The sequence below is a fragment of the Coccinella septempunctata genome, chromosome 6 (genome assembly GCF_907165205.1).
Source record: "Coccinella septempunctata chromosome 6, icCocSept1.1, whole genome shotgun sequence".
NCBI classification, from domain to species: Eukaryota; Metazoa; Arthropoda; class Insecta; order Coleoptera; family Coccinellidae; genus Coccinella; species Coccinella septempunctata.
The window spans coordinates 14,821,657-14,845,990 of NC_058194.1; the positions used below are offsets into that span (position 1 = coordinate 14,821,657).

Sequence of the window (24,334 nt, forward strand, 5' to 3'; positions counted from 1 at the left end):
TTTTATCACATCAAAAAGAACGCAATTCAAAATACTAATCGACTTGTCCGAGCATATTTACAACAACAAAAATGTCTTTGATTAACAGAATTCATGACCAGGTCCAAGACGCGCACTGTAGAATGAATTGAAAAATTCGAAAAAGAAGAGTACAATGAAAGTAGTGTTCGCATTTGAAATCTGAACTAAGATACGAATCTGTCATTTTACAAATGTTATATTTTATGACATATTTTCTCAAATATATTTATAAATCTAATTACATAATCGAAAAAACGAATTTTTCCACAAGAATGACTTACAAGACGAACGGTGAAGTTCAATCGAAAATAAGAGAAATAAATGTAACGCTTGAAGAGCTTGAAAATAACTTATATGAGTCCAGAAGCACTGAACGAAAGGCACATTTATGTTTTCACGTGGACAACCTCAAATCCAAAGCTCTGGCCATTCAACTGGATGATGCAAAACAGGATAACAAACACCTTCTGAACGTTCTCCAGAATAAACACTATGATGAAAATCCAAGAGGTATTGAGCTCACAACATCTATGTCTACAATGAGCATGGTTCACCTGCAATATAAGTACGAAGAACTTCTTAATAATCACAACGGTCTTCTCAGAATGCTGGAGAGAAAATTGACTGAAATCCATACATTGACTGAAGATAAAACTAAACTGAGAGAAGAATTGGAAGTTTACAAATTCAAACTGGAAGAAGCATCAGAGAAAATCGAAGACTTAAACGAGAAACTATCGAGTTACAAAACTGAGCATAAGCGAAAACTGGAAAAGTTAAATTTAGAAAAGGATACACTGAGGACGGTTCATAATCAACTGGTGACTTTATTGCACGACGAATGTATGAAAAAAAATGACATTTTATCAAATGAAATAAGAGAAACGCAAGTTCCCCAAAGAGCGCAGCTATTGAAAGAAGTCCAGAAGAATAATTTATTGATTTTCGATAATATACATTTGAGACAAGAGAACGAATATTACAGAGCTCTTCTGAAATTATCGATGTCCAACTCTAGGAAAAGGAGGAAGAATCAGCAGATGATACTGAATGGATAAAATTGAATATTAGGGACGGAAATCTCGAAAATAAATTGAAAATATGGTACCCTCTTTTCTTCCGTGATTTATGAGATCCGAGAACACTATATTTCAGTAGTAATCCATAAGAGTCTAATGAGTTATAATTCCGAACTGAAGCTAAGATGAAAATACCCTCAATTCATTCAAGAAATAAATCAAAATTATCAAATCATCCTGCGTTAGTAAATCTTGAATAAAATCAAGTTTCTTTGAATGCAGACGCTATAAAATAATATCCTCTCAATTGGCCATAAGCAATGTATTAAATCGGAATAGAATGTCGTGACACAATGGTATTTCTGATTATGAAAATTCGTCATAAGGATGGTACAGTGAGGTTCCGTTCCTTTCCCATATCAATCATTTCGCTGAACGCTACCATTTAAGATATCCTTTTTTACATTTGCTATATCGACCATTTCAAACTGAAAGGAAAAACGAGGGCAGTAAGTAAATAAAATGTTTCAGGAGAATGAGTAATCGATTTTCTAGTTTTCAAGTGATGTATGTACATTAAGCAAATTTTGAAATTTTCACTCAGAGATAACACTTGATTAATAATTTAAATTTAGTCACATGTTCATATATTTTTTTTTAATTTTACAAAATCACAGAACTCATTCAAAATCTAAAATTTTAGATTCAATGGACCTAATGGCGATCGAAATCAAAGAATATATATCATGTTGCACATATACCAAATATCAATTTCTTATTATTTGTCGTCAAAAAGATATTCAACAAACATTAACTATGTAGCTAATTCAAAAATGAGGGAATCTATAACTAAGGCAGTTCAAAAATGGAAATTAAACAGTTACATAAAAATAAGTTAATGGAGTAGCATCGTATCGTCCGAGGATAAGTGAGGATATTGTTGAGTTTGTCGTTTAGTGAGGAAAAACGTCTGGTGAAAAACCAGACAAAATGTCGTACTCAATTGAAACCTACAGTATTGAAATTTTAGGATTTTTTTAGGATTGGCTACTGGGATAGGATAAAAACACAAAATTATTAAAATTATTCAGAGAAGAGTATCCTGGTTTCCGCCCAACTCGCAAAGTACCATAAACATCCTCACCTATCTGCCCTGGATACTAACTCTTTTTATTTAACTTTTTTTGACAAAAAAAATATTTCTTGATCATCAATTTTAAACTGTCTGAATTATTTCATTGAACTGTATCAGATTGCTTCATTTTCGAATTAGATAATGTTTAATCTTTCAATGACAAGGAATAAGTATTTGATAATTAGATATTATATACACTTTTTATGGACATAAAAAAGTTAGGATTGCCATTCAAAAAAATTGATGACGCAATATCTCAATTTTGCGACACGCTGTATAACATCTTCTTACATAAAAGAGAGCGCAATTTAAAACACTGATCGACCTGTCCGAGCATATTCACCACGAAAAAAAACTGTCTCTGATTTACTGAATTTATTCCAAGTTTGAGACTTGCAGATTATTCAGTTAATGATCTTATTTTTCTGTTTAGAACAATGAAGAACTATTAATATATCGAGAATTCTATAGGAATATCTCTTTCAATCTCACGAACAATGATTCAGGAATCACATTCTGCATTTTCCTTCATGAGTAAAAACCCTTTGTACCCTAACGCTGTTGAATCTCAGACGTCCATAAAAACTTAAAGTGGCTGTGATTAAATATACCAGTGAACAATCTTTGTGTCAGTAGGACATCCACAAAAGATCCATAAATAAAAATGGCTCTTATCCTATGTTTGAATCAACAAAAAAGTACATTTTGTGAATAGCTCTATCTATGGATTTGCCTTGAAAATTATTAGAGATTTTTCCCAACATTTGGTACATAAGAAAAATGCTTCTACATTAGACTTAATACACTCTTTAGTATTTGAACTGAAGAAAATGAATTATGTGATTTCCATCCAGAATAAGTTTTTACCACTACTGGTGAGAATTCATCCTAGTGGAAATCATTGAACTCAGCTCCTTCAGTTCAATTATGGATTGTCATTGGGAATCAGACACACTATTTGGAATATTTGAATTAAGGTGTCCCATACTTGATGAAAATTTATAAAAGAACTGAAGAAACTGAAATTTTCACTAGCTAGGTTAAGTTTTTTACATAGTGATAATCATGTATTTTGTTTAATAAGGATTTTTATCAAGTATAGACCATATCAATTCAAAAAGTATACAAATTATGAATCGATTGCTTTCTTGCAGTGAGGCACGCTCCCCAGAATTGATACCTGTAAATTTTTTTCTCTGAGGACGTGTAAATTCGGTGGGGTGTGAAAAACAGCACAAAAATGTAGCAACAGCTTGACGGGAAATTCAAGTGGAAGTCTTCCGAAACGTCAAATAGGTTATATTTTCGTCTACAAAATAATGGAACATTTTGAAAACCTCACAAAACATCCTACGAACCTTTGTTCCTGATTTTGCATGGGAGCCAAGATATTGAAGGTGGTATCTTTTCAAATTGACACACTGTATAATTATATATGTGAATTATATATTTCGTGTTGGCCAAGTTTGAAGAAAAATTTATATTTATTATATTTCGATTATTTTGTATGAGAATCATTACAATATTTCCTTAGTTCAAATCAGAGAAGTGCCATACATTAAAACTAGCGTTCCAAGAAATTTGTCTAGTAGTCTATTGAATTGGCCTAGATTCTACTATAACATTTCATTATGGTTAAGAGACTGTCTAATTATTCTTTCGGGTTTTGCACGAAACTGTTAATATTTTTTTCTCTAAGCTCGAGAGTAGGTGTAGAAGCCCAATTGAGACAAATTATATCAACTTCGAAAATCCTGCAGCTTACTTAACGAAGTTTTTTGACGTCAATATGCGGCAACAAATAATTCTTTCTTGTCAACCCAATTAAAAAAGTAATTGATATTCCTTTCTTATTCCAATCAATCTAATGTCTTCCGCCAACTTTAAAGATTCATCTGAACTTCTGCGTGTTTGATTGAATAATAATAGAACAAAAACAAAATATCGACTGGGCGCTTCTTATATTTTGACCTAGCTGCGCCCTACAATCATTCAATTTGAAGAACAATAAAATAATAATTCCTAATGACTGCTACTTTAATTTCTATAATTTCGGCACACCCACTACTCTAGGAACCGAATTGAGCTTAGGACCCCAATCACTTCGACTTCAATTTATTGACCAGAGGTGAACTTCTATCGTTTATTATTTTCCAGAGTCCCGAATATAAAATTTTTACAACAGATGAAGTTTTACGGGAGTTCGGAATAATTTATTGTTTGAAAATGCGATCAGGTGAGCTCAAATTTGAAACTTGCTTTAAATTTTTCTGTTTCAACATTTCAGCGCAGTATTTGTTTCGAATTGAATGAAAACCAAAATATACGTATCTATAATTTTTCCCCAGGTTATAAGTAGGAAATATTTCGGACTTATCCTACAAATGACAAATTTTATGAATAACTGCAGACTTCTTTTCCCAATCAAACATTTCAAATAGAAAAGAATCTTTCTTCAAGTATAACCTATAATAAATATGTTTCGTATATTTCGGCTTTGTTTGCTGAATGGAATGAAATCATGAAGCAACCAATTTTTTCTCACTTATCACTTCTATTTATATGATTCCAATAACCACATAGCGACATTGGACAATTTGTTTTTGAAGAAACATTTTGCAAGGAAGTTGAATCCCATTTTGTGGTATGTTAGATGTTATTTTTCACAAAATTCAATATTTCTGAGGAAGAAACATTATTATTTAATCAATATATTTTGATTAATAGAAATGAACAATGTCATAGTAAAATAAGGTTTTCTTAGGTTAAGTTGAAGTAAAGAATGTCATTTATATAAATGTAATAAGGGGGTTTCGAGAGTAAACGGAGGAACGAAAACTTTGAATAGAGAATACTTATCAAGCTTAATTGAAAATAACCCCATTAGGGTAGTTTAGGTTCCTGGTTTTCGAAATAGAAAGTGTTTTCCGAAAGTTTTCAATTTGGGTTTGTCTATAACTTCGAAAATCATTCATCGGACTAACTGAAAAGTATTGGGGTTTCTGTTGCTCCTAATTTCAAAAAAATCAGGACCAGATGAAATGAGAAGTGCTTAAGTTTCCTGAGGTATAAGAACCATTTGATTCCTCTGAATCTTGCGTTTTGCTCTCGTATTTTTCTTCTGGTACCTACCAAATGTAGGTAAAGAGAAATTTCTCTCGATTTTTTGTAATGGTCAACAACCATAGGATGATCATGTGAACCATAATCTCCATGAGCATCTTCAAACGAAATAATTAAATAATTTCAACATGGAATTCAGTTATCTGCTGTTTTTTTTTCTGGGATCGAAATATTTCACGCTCAGAATTATAGGTACTCTTTTGCAGTTGAAGGATAATCCATATCGAATTCGAAGTACAATTAATTCTATAATTCACTCGGAATGGATTATTATTATTACTCATGCATCAAAGACGCCACTTTTCGACATTCATTGATATTCAATTTGCTATACCTATTCATTCTTCATATATTATCTGAAAATTTGGCAATACTTTATAGATGCTTTTGAATATTCATAATGAGGTCTGATTTTCTGTTTTATTTTGAGAATAAAATTCAACTTATTTTAAATTCTTTTCTTATATTTACTTGAGAACTTTCCAAATAATATCCTTATGCCGATTCGAAGACCTCAGGTTATTGGTAAATTCGGGTAATTTGGGACAGTCCTTTAACTTGGGACAATTACCCCCCTTGCAGATTTCTTTGTTTCTTACCATTTATGAGTGAAGGGACAAACTTATAATACTGTGTAGCGTCTTTTCGGTTAGTTTAACAATTAATTCCTGTTGAGTTTGCCCTGACCAGATCGTTTGAATTCACAGGAAAAATTAACGAATTCAGGAGAGTAAAAGCGCGTTTTTTTATGGCCCTTATACTTTCTATTGTCCTGTACATGTGTTTCACTTTGTGCATGTGTAATTTTTTTTTCTGGATATGTGGGATAATGGGATATTAGATATGTCATGAAACAAGGTTGTTTACAAACCGAACGGCAACACGGATCTCATTAATTTATTTTGTTATTTCATAAGGTGACTTGGTACAATGCCGAATACATAGATACAAGCGGCGCATTGGCAGCAGGAAATATGCCGATTTTTCGCAGGATATTATTTACGTTACTTCCACAAATAAATCACCAAAGAATGAAAGAAATCTAAGTTCCCTTGTTTTGTTTAGTTTTTTTTTATTTGAGTTGCAATATAATTACTTTCGCTGTAATAGGAGTTTATCATTCAATTTCCTTACCGAATTTCAACTATATATAATCATAAATTCTAATTTTTCAAAACTATACACTGTCCCAAGTCACCTATTTCATTTGAGAGTTGAGAAATCAATAGATTTTAAGTTGTGTCCCAAGCCTCCCAAATCGGTGGGTGACTTGGAACAAGCATATTTTAATTTTTCAAAATTTATATCCGAATTCTGAAGCATGGTAGGTATATATCCTAATCAATAGTCTGAGTCATTAAACATATTCGAACCTATTTTTCAGATAAAAATAGGTCACCGTTTTGAAAATATGACAAGTTGAATTCAACAATCGTCCCAAGTCACCCGAATCTACGGTATTTAAAAAATAAATAAATTGACCTGTGACACAGATATCATAAAGATTTTTCATCCCATTACAGATCGCAATGTCCTTGCATTCAAATAGTTGCGTCATGTCTGGGATGAGTGAAAACCAAAACAGAAATTATGTCAGCTCTTTCTGTTAGTCGACGAAGTGTTAATGCATTTCATTCATTGACCCATTGAACAATTGAATATTGATTAACGCTATGAATATACATTACCTTTGTAGACTTTTTGTAATTTCCTAATTATTGTTTGTTATGGATACAAACGGAATCTACTTATGTGCTGCAAAAGGTGAATTATTATGTATGTTCAAAATTTTAGAAGTGATTATCACATTTTTGTGTGCTTCATTGTTTATTCAAAATCAGACACAACAAGAAAAATGTAATGGAAGTTCCTTGAAGTTTTGTCATGAATTTAGATTTACTGTACATATAGGGTATCCTTCCTCCTCGGCCTATATCTGCTGAACGGTCAAATATGAACAAAATTTGCTAACGCCAACTTGAATTATTCCTCACATTGCACAACCAAAAAATATTTTCGAACATACGAGTAGGTACATGTTCCACAGAAGCAGAATTAACGGTGACTCACTCTTTTCAAACACACAGGACACCCTATATTCAGTTATGCTTTCTAATCCTCAGGAGCATTCTGCATGTTTCTGGGCACTTTTTTGATAGAGATAAATAAATTATGTTGATTTAAAAAAGAAACTTCAGAGTATCATTATCCGTTGAACAGAAGCACCTCCAATATGTGTCCATAAAAAGTAGCCAACATCACAAATTTCAAATAGCTTTATCTTCGTTTTTTCAATTTCTTTTGAGAAATTTTCGAATTGGAATCCAACTAGGAATTTAAACTGAGAATCTATGAAACTATTTGTTTTTCCATAGTTATTGAGAAGTGTCAAGATATTTTAATTATTCAGATATAACGTGCCAAAATATTTCGTCGTCAATTAGGCAATTGAATTTTGAAGGTTGCTATTCTGTGATTGAACGTAACGCTTAGCTTCAAGTTTTCATATCGAAAATTACTAAATCATAGTGTCTTTGGTATGTTCACATATTCTTCCTCTTCGAATAGAGTGATGGTAAAAGCATACCAACACGTTCAAACCTAAAATATACAGCCTACAACGAACTTTTTGAACGCACATTATTATTCGAACTAGTGAACTACAACTGATCCTTCTGAACCTTCATCGAAGATTTTTTCTTATTCATGTATTTAAATATTCTTTGGGCTCGTCTTCGGGACACCAACGGGACGAACCCAAAAGAGTATCCACCTTTTTCACGATTACAATACTTAGATCAAATTGATATCAAGCAAAATAAAAATTTTACATATAGAAAGTAAGCTTACTAAAATTAGATCCAAAGTACATCAAGATCGAACGAGACAGTGTTATAGGGTGACCGTCAATCGTCCAAGAAGTCCGTCACTGGAAAACGTCCGTCAAAATCTTGAATTTAAATCAGTCTTATTCTCAAGATTATTTGAGATGGATAATAAAAAAAAAGTTCAAATTTACGGAAGATCTTTTAAAAGAATTTCCATTCCTTAAAAAAACAAAACTTGATTCGGAAGTCCAATGTACGAAGGGTCAATTCGGCATTGTATTTGGAGAAATAAGGTATATTATACGGCATGTTTCACGTTACAAACACAAGAATATAATTAATGCAGCAGCGTCTTCCTCCCTGACCAAATATTTCAGACATTCAAATTTTGGGGGTGATGAAGCTTCTCTAGGAACGCCTGAAGCCCTGTTCTCATTCCACAGTGTAATGCACAATGCACAGCCATTGTATTAAGATTATTATATTTTCATTTTTGTGTTGTGATAAACTTGCATTATTTTTCTGTTTCCAATAAATCATTTTTTTATCACTATACGGTGTAGGAAGCTGAGTAGCTGGAAGCATATACAGGGTGAGTAGAGTACTGTAGATCCTTGATGTCAAAGAAAACACTTTTTTTCTTTGAAAAACATAAAAAAAATGATATTTTCAGTTCTCACAAACGGTTTTATCGAATGAAATGAATTTTGGAATATAGTTTTCGAGTAATTTGGGGTTCATAAATAAAAAATATCTGTAAAATTCGAAAAATTGCGTACTTTTGACCGCATGCAACTCTTTTGAAATCTATATCTTTTTATCAGGGCTAAATCGGAAAAAATGGTACATGAAAATTTTTTTTCTTTTGACCTCAATTATCTACTGTAAAATATTTTTACGATTCTAAGACTCGCCCTGTAAATAAATATATACACATTCACCAGGTCCGTCCGTCATTGAACTGGGAATAATCTGGTCAGCCTACAGTGCTAGGAGCAAAGAAATTCAAAATGAAAATAATTAAACAAAATAGTGCGAAACCTTCTAAATCTGGAAAAGATGTCCAAATCCGTCAACCTAGACAGAGAGTTATAAGTTCCCAACGGTCTGTGAAGGAAAGAAAACAAGAAATAATAGGTATTAGCCGGTTCCAAAAAATGGAATGAGAAATGTCAGTGTACTCTTTCATTGAAGAATAGATTATTTATTATATTTATCGTACGGCATATTAACACATATATAGAGGGTGATGTACGAAGACCATTCTTCAGAATATTTCAAAGAAAGATACGAGGCAGATATACAGAGATACAGAGGAGAATTCTCGAAAAAAATTTCAGATTCGTTCAACTTCCGGTTTCACCGAAAATGATACCAACTTTCATTTTTTGAATGTAATACCCAGTTTTCCATTCATAATCATTGTCTTAATGAGTCATATATTATTCTCAGAAAATTCGTTTCCTATCTGGAAAAAACCATTTAAATTTTCTCAAATAGATTAATACCTTGTAGATTTTTGCATAAAAATTCCTAATTTTCCAGCTTCTATCAGAGACATTCCAATGTTTCCCCCTTCATTAATTAAAAAATCCACAGGGTGTTTCTATTTCAATGTCAAAGTCAGTCATGAAAAAAACCTCAAAACTCAGAGGATTTTCATCTAAACATCTAGTCCAGGCGTTCCAAAATATATTTTTTTAAATTCATTATATTCTGAACTTTATTGCTCAGCTATATTCGGAGGATTAGCCTCCCTTTCAAGGCACCGAGTACAAATCTTCGATATTTACTATTTCTACTCGAACAGTTCAATTGTCACTTTAAATTAGGAAACTTTTTATATTGTTATAACTGAGGAGTGGAATGTAATTGATTTTTTTGAAGGCTGTGACTGGAGTCCCGACTCAGGACTCGTGACCAGTCCCGAGTGACGTCATTAAATTCGGGACTGATATTCGGTCCGGAATAGGAAATACTCCTTATGACGAAAATGATGTATTTTTTATGAAATATCTTTGAAACGTCACATTTTGAAATAATCATTTCAACCGTTTACCAAAAAAAATTATTTTAAGCCCTTAAAAATGAAAAATAACAATGGGTATTCAAAGTTTAAAGCGTTTTGTGAGGATTGTACAAGCTGGCAACATCGACTGAAATATGCCTTGATAATAAAGGACAAGAAATGCATTATCTTGATGAGATAGACAAAGATGGCTGTCTATGAAGTCTGCGACGAACGAGGAAGGTCGTAAAATTTTATGGGATTTTTATGGCCGGTTGCAGTTGAAGCTCGCCAGTAAGTACGCGCCTGTAGATCAACAGCTGTTATTTTATAAACAAGCTGATCGGACATTGTTCTTTTCATTGTCTTGTATGCGCTGTTGCCAAATCTTAAACTCCGCACAAAGCGATTTAAATTTCAAAACCCCATATTTGAAGGATGATTTTGAATAGTTTCCGCGGTGAATTTGAAAAAATCATGAATTAAACCCATACTTATTCAGTTTAAACTTGCATATGCAGTGATAGCCCAAATTGAGGAGAATTCCCCATTCAACTTTGCACTGCATTGGTACTTTGAAATTATTAAGCAGTGAAAAGAGTAGCGAAAAACTACCCTATACCCAGTCCAATAGAAACAATGATTCATATTTCAATCGTGCATGTAGATATGAGTTGTTAAAGATAAATATGTCGTTATAAGTAGGTATATTTTATTTTCAAATCATCACATTTATAAAGAAGAACAAGAGCAAAATCTTGAAATGAAACATCTAAGGTGAACATTTTGAACAGAACCACTACCTCTTTACCTTTTTAGCAAAATTTTTACTTCAAATAAAAATACATTTTATTGAGATGCTGCAGCATTGTATCGTTATTTCGTATAAAATATCATACATTTCACAAATATATTTGGCAGCTTCCTTTCTCGATCACATTTTTTTAGTCAAGAATGGATTTACATCCAAATCCATGGCAATTCCTCTGGATCAATTTACACTAAGCAATTCTCAACTTTCTCACCAGTTAGAATTACATAATTCGCTGCTCCTTCTATTCTCAAATTCCAAGATAGTATTTTCTCCTGTCTTTTCAATCTTGATTTAGAAAACGCCCACACTATTTTTTGATAAGGAATCACTGCAGTGATTTATATTAATATTATTTCATATTACCAATAAACTCCTGAGTACTAATGACAATAAATCTTCATCAGGTTCAAAAGCAACCCTAGATCACTTCCTGCCGAAAAACCATCCAGTGTGTTTTCAAGAGTCCATTTCGATAATAATTATCTGTATCTTCGGGATCTTTGACTTCTTTCGTTACACCTATATGGAATCGAGATTTATATATAATAAGAATATTTAATTGAATTCTCACTTCCAATCTGATACGCTCAATTCTTGTACAGGCATTCAATCTAATTCTAATTTCATAAATATCAACAGGTCGAAACGATTTGGCAGAGAACTGCTGCTATTTACAATTCTGCTGACTAACGGTGGTCGAAAAATACCATTTTGGTCTATTTATATATCCACTACCTGCTCAAATTAAGTTTTTCGAATCTGAAACCGATAACAATACGCACAATTTACCTGAAATCGCTGAGCAAATGGAAGATGTACGGTTTCAATAATTATCATTCAATATGATCGTTTATAAAATTCTATTCATTCAACTGAGAAATTCGATTAGCAATCATTTTCAACTTCGAAGCATTTCGAATATTATGGAGATGAGAATTGTTTTCTATAGCAACATTCTTGCATCAATCTCATCATTTGTAACAAAAACTTGAAAACAGAATTAGGTATATGATTTTCATGAATTTCAGTTTACTTACACCCACCTGAAGATGCTTTTGTGATAGCGAAACACATGTCGTGTCGTGAAAATTATGTTAGTGAAAATCTTATATTTCTGTTTTTAGTTCAATTATGAATCTTCATGCATAACGGCCAGATCAATTCAATCTTCAACACAAACTTGACAAATTCTAGGAGTAGATTCAGGGTTACCACGTCGGAGTCGAATTTCATCTGCAATCTGCTATCTTCGATCCAAAGACACTCGTGACCTTAAATTAAAGTTTTTTTCATAAATGAACGGAAACGAATCCAGAAATCACATTCACAAAAATGAATCAAATACAATCCTACATTGAGTAGTTACTATAATATAGGTATATTATATGCAGCTAATTTTTTTGAAGTCTTCACGAGGTTGACATATATTTTTATGAACTAATTAGGAGCTACTATCAAAAATTTGTTTATCATACCTAAAGTGAGAAGAAGTTATAGACTTTTGTTATAGTGTGAAAGGGCCAAGAGAGTATTACAACAATGTGACCTTTAGGTCTATTGTGGGTACCATTAGGGCTGTTCTCACTACTGCACCAATCTAGAGCTAGCCCTCTAGCTCCAGAGCTCTAATCTACACTCTGTAATAGAGTTATTCGACGTTTCATACTATTTCTCACATAATCAACACTCGTCAGTTTTTGACTGACCAATTATCATAGGCGGCGACAATGTACTCCAAGAAAGCCAATAATAATAAGGAATTATTTACAACAGGTTACAACCCATATACAGGACAAAAATGAAATGAAACAATTCCAACAAAAAATTAGGAAAAACAAACTAAATGATTGATACTTATGAAATCAATGCAATGACTAAAATTATTTTAATGAAGAATGCATGTTTGAAACTTGTTGCAATCAACAAAAAAAGGTAACGAAAATGGATACCTACTAGAATACTAGACACAGATTATAGGTAGAAATTACAAACTTGGGGGAGAAAATCAGTAGGTATGTAGATCACAACATTAAGATAAACTATCCAATGTTTTGAGTTTATGGGGATTGCTTTATTTCTCAAACTGTATGAAAGCTCACCGAATGCAGCCCAAGTGAGTTTTATTCGCCTTGATATTTCTCTGGACTTATTGTCATTTCCCAGGGTTATGATATGAGCCAGTTGCATTTTCGATGACCGTGTTGGTTTCTCATAGATGCATTTATCTATATCACACTCGATACCAAAGCAAGGTCACGGATGAGTGGCATTTGTGTCCCATTTCTGGCTTGGGTATTTGGCTTCTTCTTGGCTTTTGGTTCTGAGTTACCAGTACCCCAAACTAGAGAGACCTTGTTGTTTTCGCCTATTAGGTAGAGTTTTCTTCGGCACTCCCATATCGGCTTTGAGTTGATGATATACATATAAGTTTAATGGTTTTACAGCAGCTTGACTATCAGAATAGATCACTACATCAGATCCTTGATGGTTGCTTTGATGTTTTTATCTGCACATCTTTCGATTTCAAGTATTTTTACGTGAAAGATGTTCTAGACAGAAGAAGCCACAGAAGTTTAAATACCATTGAGGATTATTTTCGGATATGGAATCAAGAAGGCCGAGAACCTGAATTTTTTGTAAAAAGACATGTGCAACAAATTTCCTGAAATATGGTATTGGAAGCTATGGCTCATGGAAGTAGCTCACCTTTGCTATTTATCAGAGGCAACATGACCACCGTGAGTTGCAACCAGGAGGTGGTGGAATCACATGTTCTGCCACTCATGTCGCACTATATCCAACCCTCTTTTTCAACAAGATAATGCAGGACCACATGTAGCCAGAATTATGTTTGTTCAATTTGAAGAAAATCTAGTCGTTTTTTTGCCTTGGCCTCTCAGATCTCCCTATCTTTCACCCATCCAACATGTCTGGGACATTAGGGGAAGACAATTACTTTGTTTAGACCTATCTCCACAGACTCTAGCGGTACTTCGACATGAGATAAAGTTGCCTAGGACAACTCGGGAGGAAATCGACAATCTTATTAGGAGTATGCCCTGAGGTGTTCTTCAGTTCAAAAGAGGTCTTGTAGGTCCAACATTTCCCGTTTTTCCCTATAGTTAGATTTTAATGTTATAGTTTATAATTTGGTGAGGAGATTACACAGATCTTAAGGCCGATTGTGAACCCCATCAGGGATGTTGTCACAACTGCGTCATTTAATAGCTCGCCCTCCAGCTTTAGTGTTCCCGTGAACTCCAGGATTTGACAGGGCTTCAAGGAGGCTACATAACTCTAAGACAAGTGTACCTACATATATATAAAATTGTTCGGTACCAAAATTGAGTTCGCTGCCTGACATTCAAATACTATAGAAAACAGTTAAAAGATTTTCATGTATATACAGGGTGTTTCATTAGTAGTTAGCCATAGCCTAATGGTGAATGCAGGTCATCAAGGTCTTTCAAAAAAGTTGCTTGTTTTGTATCCTAAGGCTATTAGTTTCGGAGATACGTGGCGATTAATGATTAGCCTAAATTTGCGATAACCATAACTCTGGAATGCAAAGTCCGATTTCGATCAAATTTTATGGGTTTGTCCACAGCTCTTTCGAACGACTCACGAAATATCAATATTTTCAAGGCAGTACACAGAATATCATGCTTTTTCTTTCAAGCTCTATTTTTCACATTCCTTTCAGAAATTTCGTTATTGCCATGAAAAACTACATAATTTATTCGAAGGAATTAAATTTTCACTTTGCATGGCGCACTTGTCACAAAGGATAAGGAACCGGACGAACTCATCTTTTTTGTAATTTTTACGAAATATGGTCCTCTTTTTATTCCTTCAGTTATATTATTTATTTTCTTCTGTCGTGATTTTGATTTTTTTTTTTAATTCTGTTAAAGTATTTTTCATTTTAAACCTTCAGTTTCCACTGAGTGTGCTTGAAAAGTGATTAAAGGTATGCATAATCTAAGATAAGATATGAGATCTTTTGGAATCACATTTTGAATTTAGATTCAAATGAAGTAAACTCTCTTAGAAAATGTAATACGTGAGTAAATTCGCTTCGAAATACAAAATATTCTGACTCGTATTCAGCAGTAAATATGCTTAATATGATTTTTTTCAAACATTGAATATTTGTGTTAATTAAATTCAAGAAAAGATGTTCTTTGCTTCCAATTAGAGCTGTCCATATCAGTTATTGTTCCTTACATATTCGAAGAAAGGTAAACAGGAGAAATCAATTTAAATTTTTTTCAATTTCCTACTTTTGCTCCATGGCTAGAAGAATCGGGAGAATTCACAGGCTGAATAACAACTTTCCGAACAGATGGACAGGAAATGGTATAGACATGTGGCATGGACCTCGAGGTCCTCGGATCTAACGGCCCTAGATTATTTTCTGTGGGCTATCTGAAAGAGGAAGTATAATATGCCACAGAGGATAGAAGAAACCTACGCAGTGCAATGAATAATATGATTTCAAGAGCTAGGATATGAGTCGATATAGAAGAACTCCATTGGAACATCTCTTATGACATTCTCATTGTTGTTTTAGAGGAATAAATCGGTTTTTCGGAAAAATAAATTTTAATACTTATGTGTTTCATGAAGCAAATTCACTTCCGGATTATATTTTTCAATAGGGTTCATATCATTTGTATCTGAATTCAATATGTATTTTCAAAAGAATTCACTGCTCGACTTTACATACCTTTAACCAGATTTTTACGAACACTCGGGGGAGCGGAGGGTTTGAAATAAAAAAGAGTTGAACAGAATTTAGTAATCCAAAATCTCGGCAAAAGACAATAAATATTACCCCCAGAGGAATAAAAACAGGACCGCATTTCGAAAAAATTACATAAAATATGAAATCATCCGGTTCCTATTCTCTTGTGACAAGTGTGCCATGCATAGTGAAAATTGAATTCCTTAGAATAAATTATGTACTTTTGCATAGCAATAACTGAATTTTTATGAGAGATGTAAAAAATATAGATTTCTGAGTACTGCCCTGAAAATATTGATATTTCATGAGCCGTTTCATGTTTGAAAGGGCTTTCTGAAGTGAACAAACCCATAACATTTGATTGAAATCGGACCTTGCAATCCAGAGTTATGGCTATCGCAAATTTTGGGCTAATGTTCATTAATCACCCCGTATCTCCGAAACTAATGGCCTCAGGACACAAAACATGCAAGTTTTCTGAAAGGCCCGGATGACCTGCATTCCCAATTGGGTTTTGACCAACGACTCATGAAACACCATGTATGACTAAGTTATCGTAAATAAGATATTTCATCAGACAGTACGTGAAATACCAATAGCACTTCTTAAAGGTTGTAATCATTCTAAGAAATTCTAATTTTTTCCTTACTTGATTCAGCTGGGTTATTGAGACGAAAAAATGAAATAATCGAATACTATCTCTACATCAAAGTTATGCATTCTCGTTGAATTTCCAAAGGCCGATCACCTGAAGGATGCCATACTAATAGACGATTAGCTCATATAGATAATTGAAGGTGTGAAACGTGGAATCACCACAATTTTCCATGAGAAGGCTCATGTCCGTGCAGCCCGCGTTTTGTTTTGGATCACAAGGGATCGATCACACACAAGCGCACTCGATCACAGAAAACCTCCTGAAAGTCAGTGTACTCCGAAGGCACAGTGAACTCACCCTCTTTTTTATCGTCACAGGTAATCCAACACCAGCACGTAATTATTACCCCGCACATTTACAGCAAGATAAATCAATTGATAACAGCATGCAATTGTATATCACAGTGATACACATTAACGGCACACGTAGTGAATTTTGCACTTACTGGGTACAAACAAAATAATGCTAGTTTTGTTACGTAGAGCTTCGGTCATATTTACTATTTTGTTTAGACACTAGATTGGTTATAGGTGAGTAGGAACACACTTGCTGAAAACTGTTTCCACTGACGAAATCGAATCAGTAAATAAATCTTAGCAATATATGGACCCACAGTTAGTGAAATATTCAAATAATTTCTTTCAATTTTCTAAATTAATGCCTGAATATTTAAATAACTTGTTTTCATATTATTCGTTGAGTTGTGACTTGTGTTTGCCATTGCTTTTATTGTTTATGCAGCTTTTATTGTTTATACTCTTATAATTCAATGCCACATAAAGGAACAGTATAGAATATTTTATTATATCGGGAATTATTGCCACTGAAATGATTTACTTCTTCAGACCAAAATTTTCAAATGCGTTTGAAACAAGGATGAATTTACCTTCAATAATTTATTTCTGACACGAACGCTCTGAAATGAAATTTGTTTTTTGCACAGTTCCAATTTCAGTTCCATTGCTTTTAAAATGAATTCAACATTTTCGTCAATTCCTTGATTTCCTACATTTTCATTTGTCCAAATTCGACTTTAACACGCGAACTAAGTATAAACATTTCTCGAATTATGCATGGAGACGCTACATAAAATATAAAACTTGAGGTGTGTCTTCGTAACTGAACACGTAAATCCTAGCTAATTGGCTAATGATCTTACTCCACACGAATGTCTCCCTCAATAGAATACTACCTTATCGCTTTCGGCTTAATTTTATTATGTCCTGGTGATAAAACACTAAACAGACAGCTCTCTGGAGTCATCCATTTGATTGTCTTACTAACCAAAATATATTATACTTCGGAGAATCAGTGAATTCTTTTAATTTTCCGAGTCATGAGATTTGTGTAAATTTATGTAGGTATCAAGGTATGTTACTCACGTGACTTCGCAATAATTGATCAGAGGCATAATCAAAGCGATGGCTAATAAATTTATATGCGATAACATTAAAACTCGATTAAACGATGTGAATAAGTTTCCACATATCAATTCATGTTAGTGATTCCTGGATTGTGTAGAATCCCTTAGACCTCTGCTTGAATCAATGTTAATAAAAACTAAACAGCAAATTAAGTGGGACACCTAAAGAATTACCTAAGGTTGACTTCAACGAAGTTATTTTTGATTCTTCGCGTTTTTTTGGACGCAATATGTTGCTCTGGAAATATAATAAATAATATTCAATGGTGTAAGCACAATCTTTAATCTTCAAGTAACTGGCGCGAGGTATTTTTTTCAAGCTCCTCTCATTGTACAGGGTGAGAACATATGAAAGCGAAAATTTACAGTTTTTTGGATAGGAATTTAGAAATATTGAGGGCCTTATAAAAATTTTCTTATGTTGAGTGGATTGTTAGGTCCTTACCTTGGGACATTTTCGTCATATTCTCGATACAATGCGTTGTTATAGACATATACCGATGTTTTATGAAATTCTGTTTTCCTCCTGAAATTCACCTTTACTTAAATAACAATAGCAGAAATAGATTACCTATAGGATATCCTATAATTAAAATGATCAACTGCATAGACGTGCTGAAGGGACATAAGATAGTAATTAGTGCACAAGAATCGTCAAAAACAAAATCCTTTAATCGTAGTGAATTTCTCCTAGATCCCTAAAAAACAACCCTATTGCCCCATTGGATGAAGTTAGAGTTTTTCCTGCAGGAACGTCATCCAGAAACGCTTCTTTAAGTGTTGAACAAAACGATAAAAAATTTCAAATGAAAATAAGGTTTTTTCTCGTTTTTTTATGACATACCTCATATGCACACCACTGCTTTTGATGAATTTCCTTACAAAGTATTCCTGCAGGAACGTCATCCAGAAACGCTTCTTTAAGTGTTGAACAAAACGATAAAAAATTTCAAATGAAAATAAGGTTTTTTCTCGTTTTTTTATGACATACCTCATATGCACACCACTGCTTTTGATGAATTTCATTACAAAGTATTCCTTGATGCAGTTAACACTCAATCTCTGCTATTATTTTTCAAAAAAGGCGAATTTCACGAGAAAAACGAAATTTCCTGAAATATCTTTATTTCCATAGCAACGCAATGTTAATGATAAAATGACCAACAAATCCCAAGGTAAACACTCAACAGCACACCCAATGTGGAGAAGAACTTTGTAAAGCTCTCACTTTCTGAATTCTCGACCAAAAAAATATAATTTTTTCGTTTCCTTATATTCTCACCATGTGCAACAAGGAGAGCTTGAGTTACCTACGTGAGTTGTTGTAAATGTTTATTCGTTTAACTCACATGTTGTATGTTGTATAAATAACTATCATCTACACCAAAAAATAAATATGTGAAATATGCAAAAAGCATCACCTAATAGTCAAATTTCAAGCAATGTGGCTGCTTCGAATATCTTCAGCCATTTTGGAATTATTGTCAGAAAACCAACTTCAACACCCCTCGTCTCAGCAGTTAGGACACATTTTTGTAGAAAATGAAAGTTTTTCCTCATTTTGATTATTACTATCTACCCTATCAGTTTGTTATAGCTATTTAAATCTGAAGCACCCTGAATAAAGTAGGTACCTGGAGATGTCATTACGACAAAATCACTTTCATTGATCAATTTCCGAAATGAAATTGAAGAGCACTTAACTTCACTGAAATTGAAATAATGGTTTCTAATTTTTTTTTTCAAATTTGGCGAAATACGACGGTATTGTCCGTTTTGAAAAATGTTCCTTATTCTGATTATTCGATTGGATTAACTGACTGAAATCTTTTCACAAATAGATATGGACCAATTATGATCACTTTATTAGTCTTGAATTATTCAAAGTCGACTGAATATCCGAATTATTTCAATTTTCGATTTCGAAAAAAAAAATTTGTTCCGCTATTTTCAATTTTGTCTCCCAATGAGAATTTCGAATATAAGTAAGTTGAAGTATCTCAAATTTTTAATTATAGAAAAATTTAAAATTTGATTAGAGCACAAGTCGAATAAAATCAGACAATAGCTGAATAAATTCAAAGGATCATTTGAAAATTGGGAACAACCTTTCAAATAAACAATTAACCAAAAAAACTTCATAGAAGAACAAAGCTGATGAATATAAATATGTCCTATTATAAGCACCGCATGTAGGAAAACTTAGGATTGCCATTTTTTCAACATTAGTCAAAAACAAGAACTATAGTTGAGGTCTTCTCAATATTTTATTGCTACCTGTTTTCAGAGGTTGCGTGGCTCATCCCTTGACCTTTTGCTATAATTCCCATCTTTGGGGTGTTTCCTATCCATATGTTACACTATTTCACAGAGAACAAGTAGTAGGTACCTACATTTGAACTTTTCAATATTCAACTTACTTACCTATATCATGTCAAGAACAGATCTTTTCACTGGAATTTATTTTAATATTTTGGCAGACAAATTATCGAATATTTCAATTTGCATCAAAGTCGTTCTGATTTGGTATGGTATGGTAAGTTTTTACGAAATTCTTTTGGTATACAACAGAAGAGTACTCATTGAAATTCTTGTCCGAAATCATACAAACAGTTACAGTTGTATTCTTTTCTCTCTTCATTTATGATATACTAACCAGAAATGAATTCAGATTGCATCATATTGAAAAACTCTCGAAAGAAGAAAAAAATTCCACTATATGATACAAATAGCCACAAATTTAAATTTAATTCCTGAAATTCAGGAGAATCCACTATAGACTTCAGGTAACCACTATAGACGATGGCTCACTTGCAAGGTTATATTTTGTGATCACTGATCATTGTCTGAAAATATATTGAGTGTCTCTTTGAGATTCATTCAAACAAATCTATTCGAAATATTTGATATTTTTCACGAACTGAACCAGTTTTTGACTATATGTTCTGCTTCACCTAAAACGCAAATATTGAATCGTTCAAGTTTCTGCAAACTACATTTCAGTCGTACCCATTCCTCAAATGTTAATGAAGCAGATGACGGATCAATTGTAACTTTTTTTTTGCACGGATGGAGTCCCGAATTTTGTTTGAATACTGTGAAGGAAAGTGCTCGCATCTCTAGCTAATTATACAATAAACTTTGCTGGCACGCTACTTCACAAGCAATCATGCCAAAAGATCTTCCCCACTTAGGTAAACACTGTTTGGCACGAAACAACAAGGTAGGCACCTTCCCCGCTTATGAGTTACTGCTTGTGGCAGATTTTATGAAATAACAAATATTATTCCAGTTTTTTACTAACTCTGAAGAAACTGTAAATAATGTCACAGCCTACAAATAATGTTTTCCATCATCCTGAGACTGAACGAGCCGAATCTTTCAAAGATCAAGAAAAACTTCCTTCCGAAGGGGTAAGAATTTTTCTGATTGAATTTACTGAAGCACTGAACCCAATGTACCACTTAAACTTCTGGTAGCTGGATAACAAGAAGTAGAGAAACAAAAAAGCCATAAATATTGAAGAAATTCACTAATATAAAAAATATTAATTTTTTTTTAAGGTTATATGAAGGGCGAGTCTTTGACTAGTATAAATATTTTAACAGTATATTTTTGAGGTCAAAAGAAACACTTTCTTCCTATACCATTTTTTTTGACTCGGCCCTGACCTGATAAAAAGATATAGCCATTTTAAGTTTCCATAATGAGCTATTCCAGACCAGGAAAAACAAAATTACCTTCATAATAACTAGATAAATCTGCGACACTACACATCTGTGGATCTTTTAAACAGAGTTGTATTCAGCTAAAGTACCCATTTACTAACTACTAGGTAGCTAGGTACTTAACACAAGTCATTCAATTTTTCTCATATATAATATATAACAAAATAATAGAAAATATAAGTGAAAAAAATGAAGTTTTCCATTATACCAATGAGCTTAGCAAGTGAATCTGAGTAAGCTCTTATGAAGAAATATATTCGAGACAATATAACAAAGCTTCAAAAAACAACATCTCATAGTTTCCAAATATTTTCGAAGAAAAAAAATAACTTAGCAAATATTCATCCTACACATAGCAACGTACACAATCACTTCTGGGGGAGAACCAAAAACCTGCAAATATCCCCAAAATCAGCCTTTGTCATCACATTCAAAAGACCTCATAATTCTGTTTGATATTCTACTTCAATTCATGTCTATTTCTATTCTTCAAAGGTATGTGCTTCAGTATTAGCACCTAAAATCGTTCATTTTTCATATTTTCATTCGAACTCACATTGTATTGATGAGTTCATCCTTTGTGATGTCTTACCGAAGTTTCACTGAATTTTCTCAAAGTGAACCAAAAAATTTTTTCATGATACCAATATAATCAAAGTCATCAATCATTATTCTAGGAAGAACTGATGTATGAATAAAATGCCATGAAGAGAAATTCATGCTGTTCGAAAATATTATGGAACTTATTGTTAAGATATTTCTCCATTTCTGCTTTCTTATCGGTCTAATCCATTATTTTTCAAACAATGGATCATATATACTCCCAGCCTGGAGGTCATAAGAACTATTTGAAGAATTCCTAGAAATTAATTATTTTTTCAAAGACTGGAGATTACGAAAACGTGGAAGTGCCACACAAAAAAAAACCCAAATGTACAATACCGACTTGCAAGTCGGAATTTTGAGATACATGTCAGAATTCTGACTTGAAAGTCGGAATTCTGAGGTGAAAGTCAGAATTGTACATTTGGATTTTTTGTGTGTGCGGCATTTCAACGCATAAAAGAAGAAAGTTTCAATATAGGTAAATCAATGGGAAATTCACAATGTTTCGAAATAAACGATAATTGTTGCTGTTTGGCTCGATATAATATTTTCTGAAGAACCTCTATATTCGAAATTTCAATTTGAGGAATTCCTGTAAACCTCATCTAGCACGATTATGCAAAACACGGCACTATATGGTGATCAAACATATGTTAATTACCAAGATGAATATATATCACGGAATTTTTCCGAACCTGGAAATCGGAGACCTTAGAGCCTGGTACATGAAATGCAACAAAAGATACTTGTGTGACATTCTTCTGCTTAGATACTCAAATTTTATTCGAAGAATCTAGACTCGTGTAACCCTAGATCACGAACAGCTCTATCCCCCTCATATAAAACACAAAATTGTATCCCAAATGTTTTTGTATAATCGATATCTAGCGATGCAACAACCTCCAACAAGGTTTATGAGATGGACTTGCATCATGAAACCCACTGAAGTTGAATATATTAACTCATATATTATTTACTTCTCATTTGAACACAATCAAAAATAAGGTGAGTGCTTTGTCGTGGGTCTCAACTTCAAAAACAATAAATTTTACTTTCTGTCCCCACAACCTTGAGGAAGGAGGAATTGTTTCCGAAACGTTGGCGAGTTTTTAATAAAGCTTTGAAAGGAAAGATAAATTCTCCCAAATTCCCGCAATCACTTTTGAATTATTTCAGAATTTTCTAGAAGAATTAAAAAATGCTTTAATTAAGCACTATTGATGCTATCGTATAAAATCAGCATCATTCTTTTTAAACCTCACATATCTCCCGTAAAATTATACGGAGAACTGCTCAAGATATTTGCATGAAATTAATTTTCACTGTGTTATCTGTATGCGAGGAAAATCTGTTTTTTTTCACTTCCAGTTATACCGAAAAAAGCTATCAATTCCAATGTTTCAAACGGCATTCTCAATAAAATGTCACATTAGAATATCTCGAAAATGGTCGATTTTATCCATATCATTGATAGGACATTAATCATTGTTTTATACTTTCCATTCAAGAATGATTGACATCTCTGGTGGCTATGGAAAATATAATTTAATAGTCCATAAGTTTAGATTTTGTGTTGCGGAATTCAGGTTGGTATTGTGAATAAATAGTGATCTATAGACCTATTATGTGTGAATCTATTCAATGACCGACGATAATTTGTTTTTTGTACTGTTCTTAATTTAATCGTAGAGGAAGTGGCCCCAATATGAGCCCTCCTTTTGGTTTTTGTTACTTAATCTTCTGATGCTACTAATAAATATCCAATAAATGACACACTGCAAGCTTAGAGGTTTACCTATGGTATATAAAAAGAGATTAACAAAAAATTAAATTTAGGTGGGATTTGTGTTAAAAATTAAGATAATGTACATATCTGGATCAGATTGCGTGTGATATTGGCCCCCTAGTGAATAATTGATAGGTAAGAGTTTGAAATAGGCATGCTGCATCACGGTCATTAGGAACAAATTTTCCAATTTCGTCGATATCCATATCCTCATCGTCTGAGACAAACTCATGAGTTCCATCCTCAGATTTGCTGACCTCATTGTCTTTTGCTTGATACTTTTTTGTTTGTTGTCTTCTTAGCTCTTGATTCTGAAAAGACTTGTCGTTTGGTGTCTGTTTTCTTAGGTATGCTGATGCTGGATTTCTCTAACTCTTCCGAATATGAATCCTGTCCCATAATAGGACCACGTAAGTGGCCCATATTACCAACATTCCA

General features: G+C 33.1%; 1 protein-coding gene across 2 annotated transcripts in view; it reads left to right on the plus strand.

Annotated features, from left to right (window-relative positions):
- The first annotated feature begins 21,084 nt into the window (after positions 1 to 21,084).
- Positions 21,085 to 24,334, plus strand: part of LOC123315157 (microtubule-associated protein tau-like) — a 35,447-nt gene continuing 32,197 nt past the window's right edge. For both annotated transcript variants that reach the window (XM_044900743.1, XM_044900744.1), the window contains exon 1: positions 21,085 to 21,189. In XM_044900743.1, coding sequence (XP_044756678.1) covers positions 21,100 to 21,189 — 90 coding nt within the window. In that variant the 5' untranslated portion in view covers positions 21,085 to 21,099. The remainder of the gene's footprint in view (positions 21,190 to 24,334) is intronic.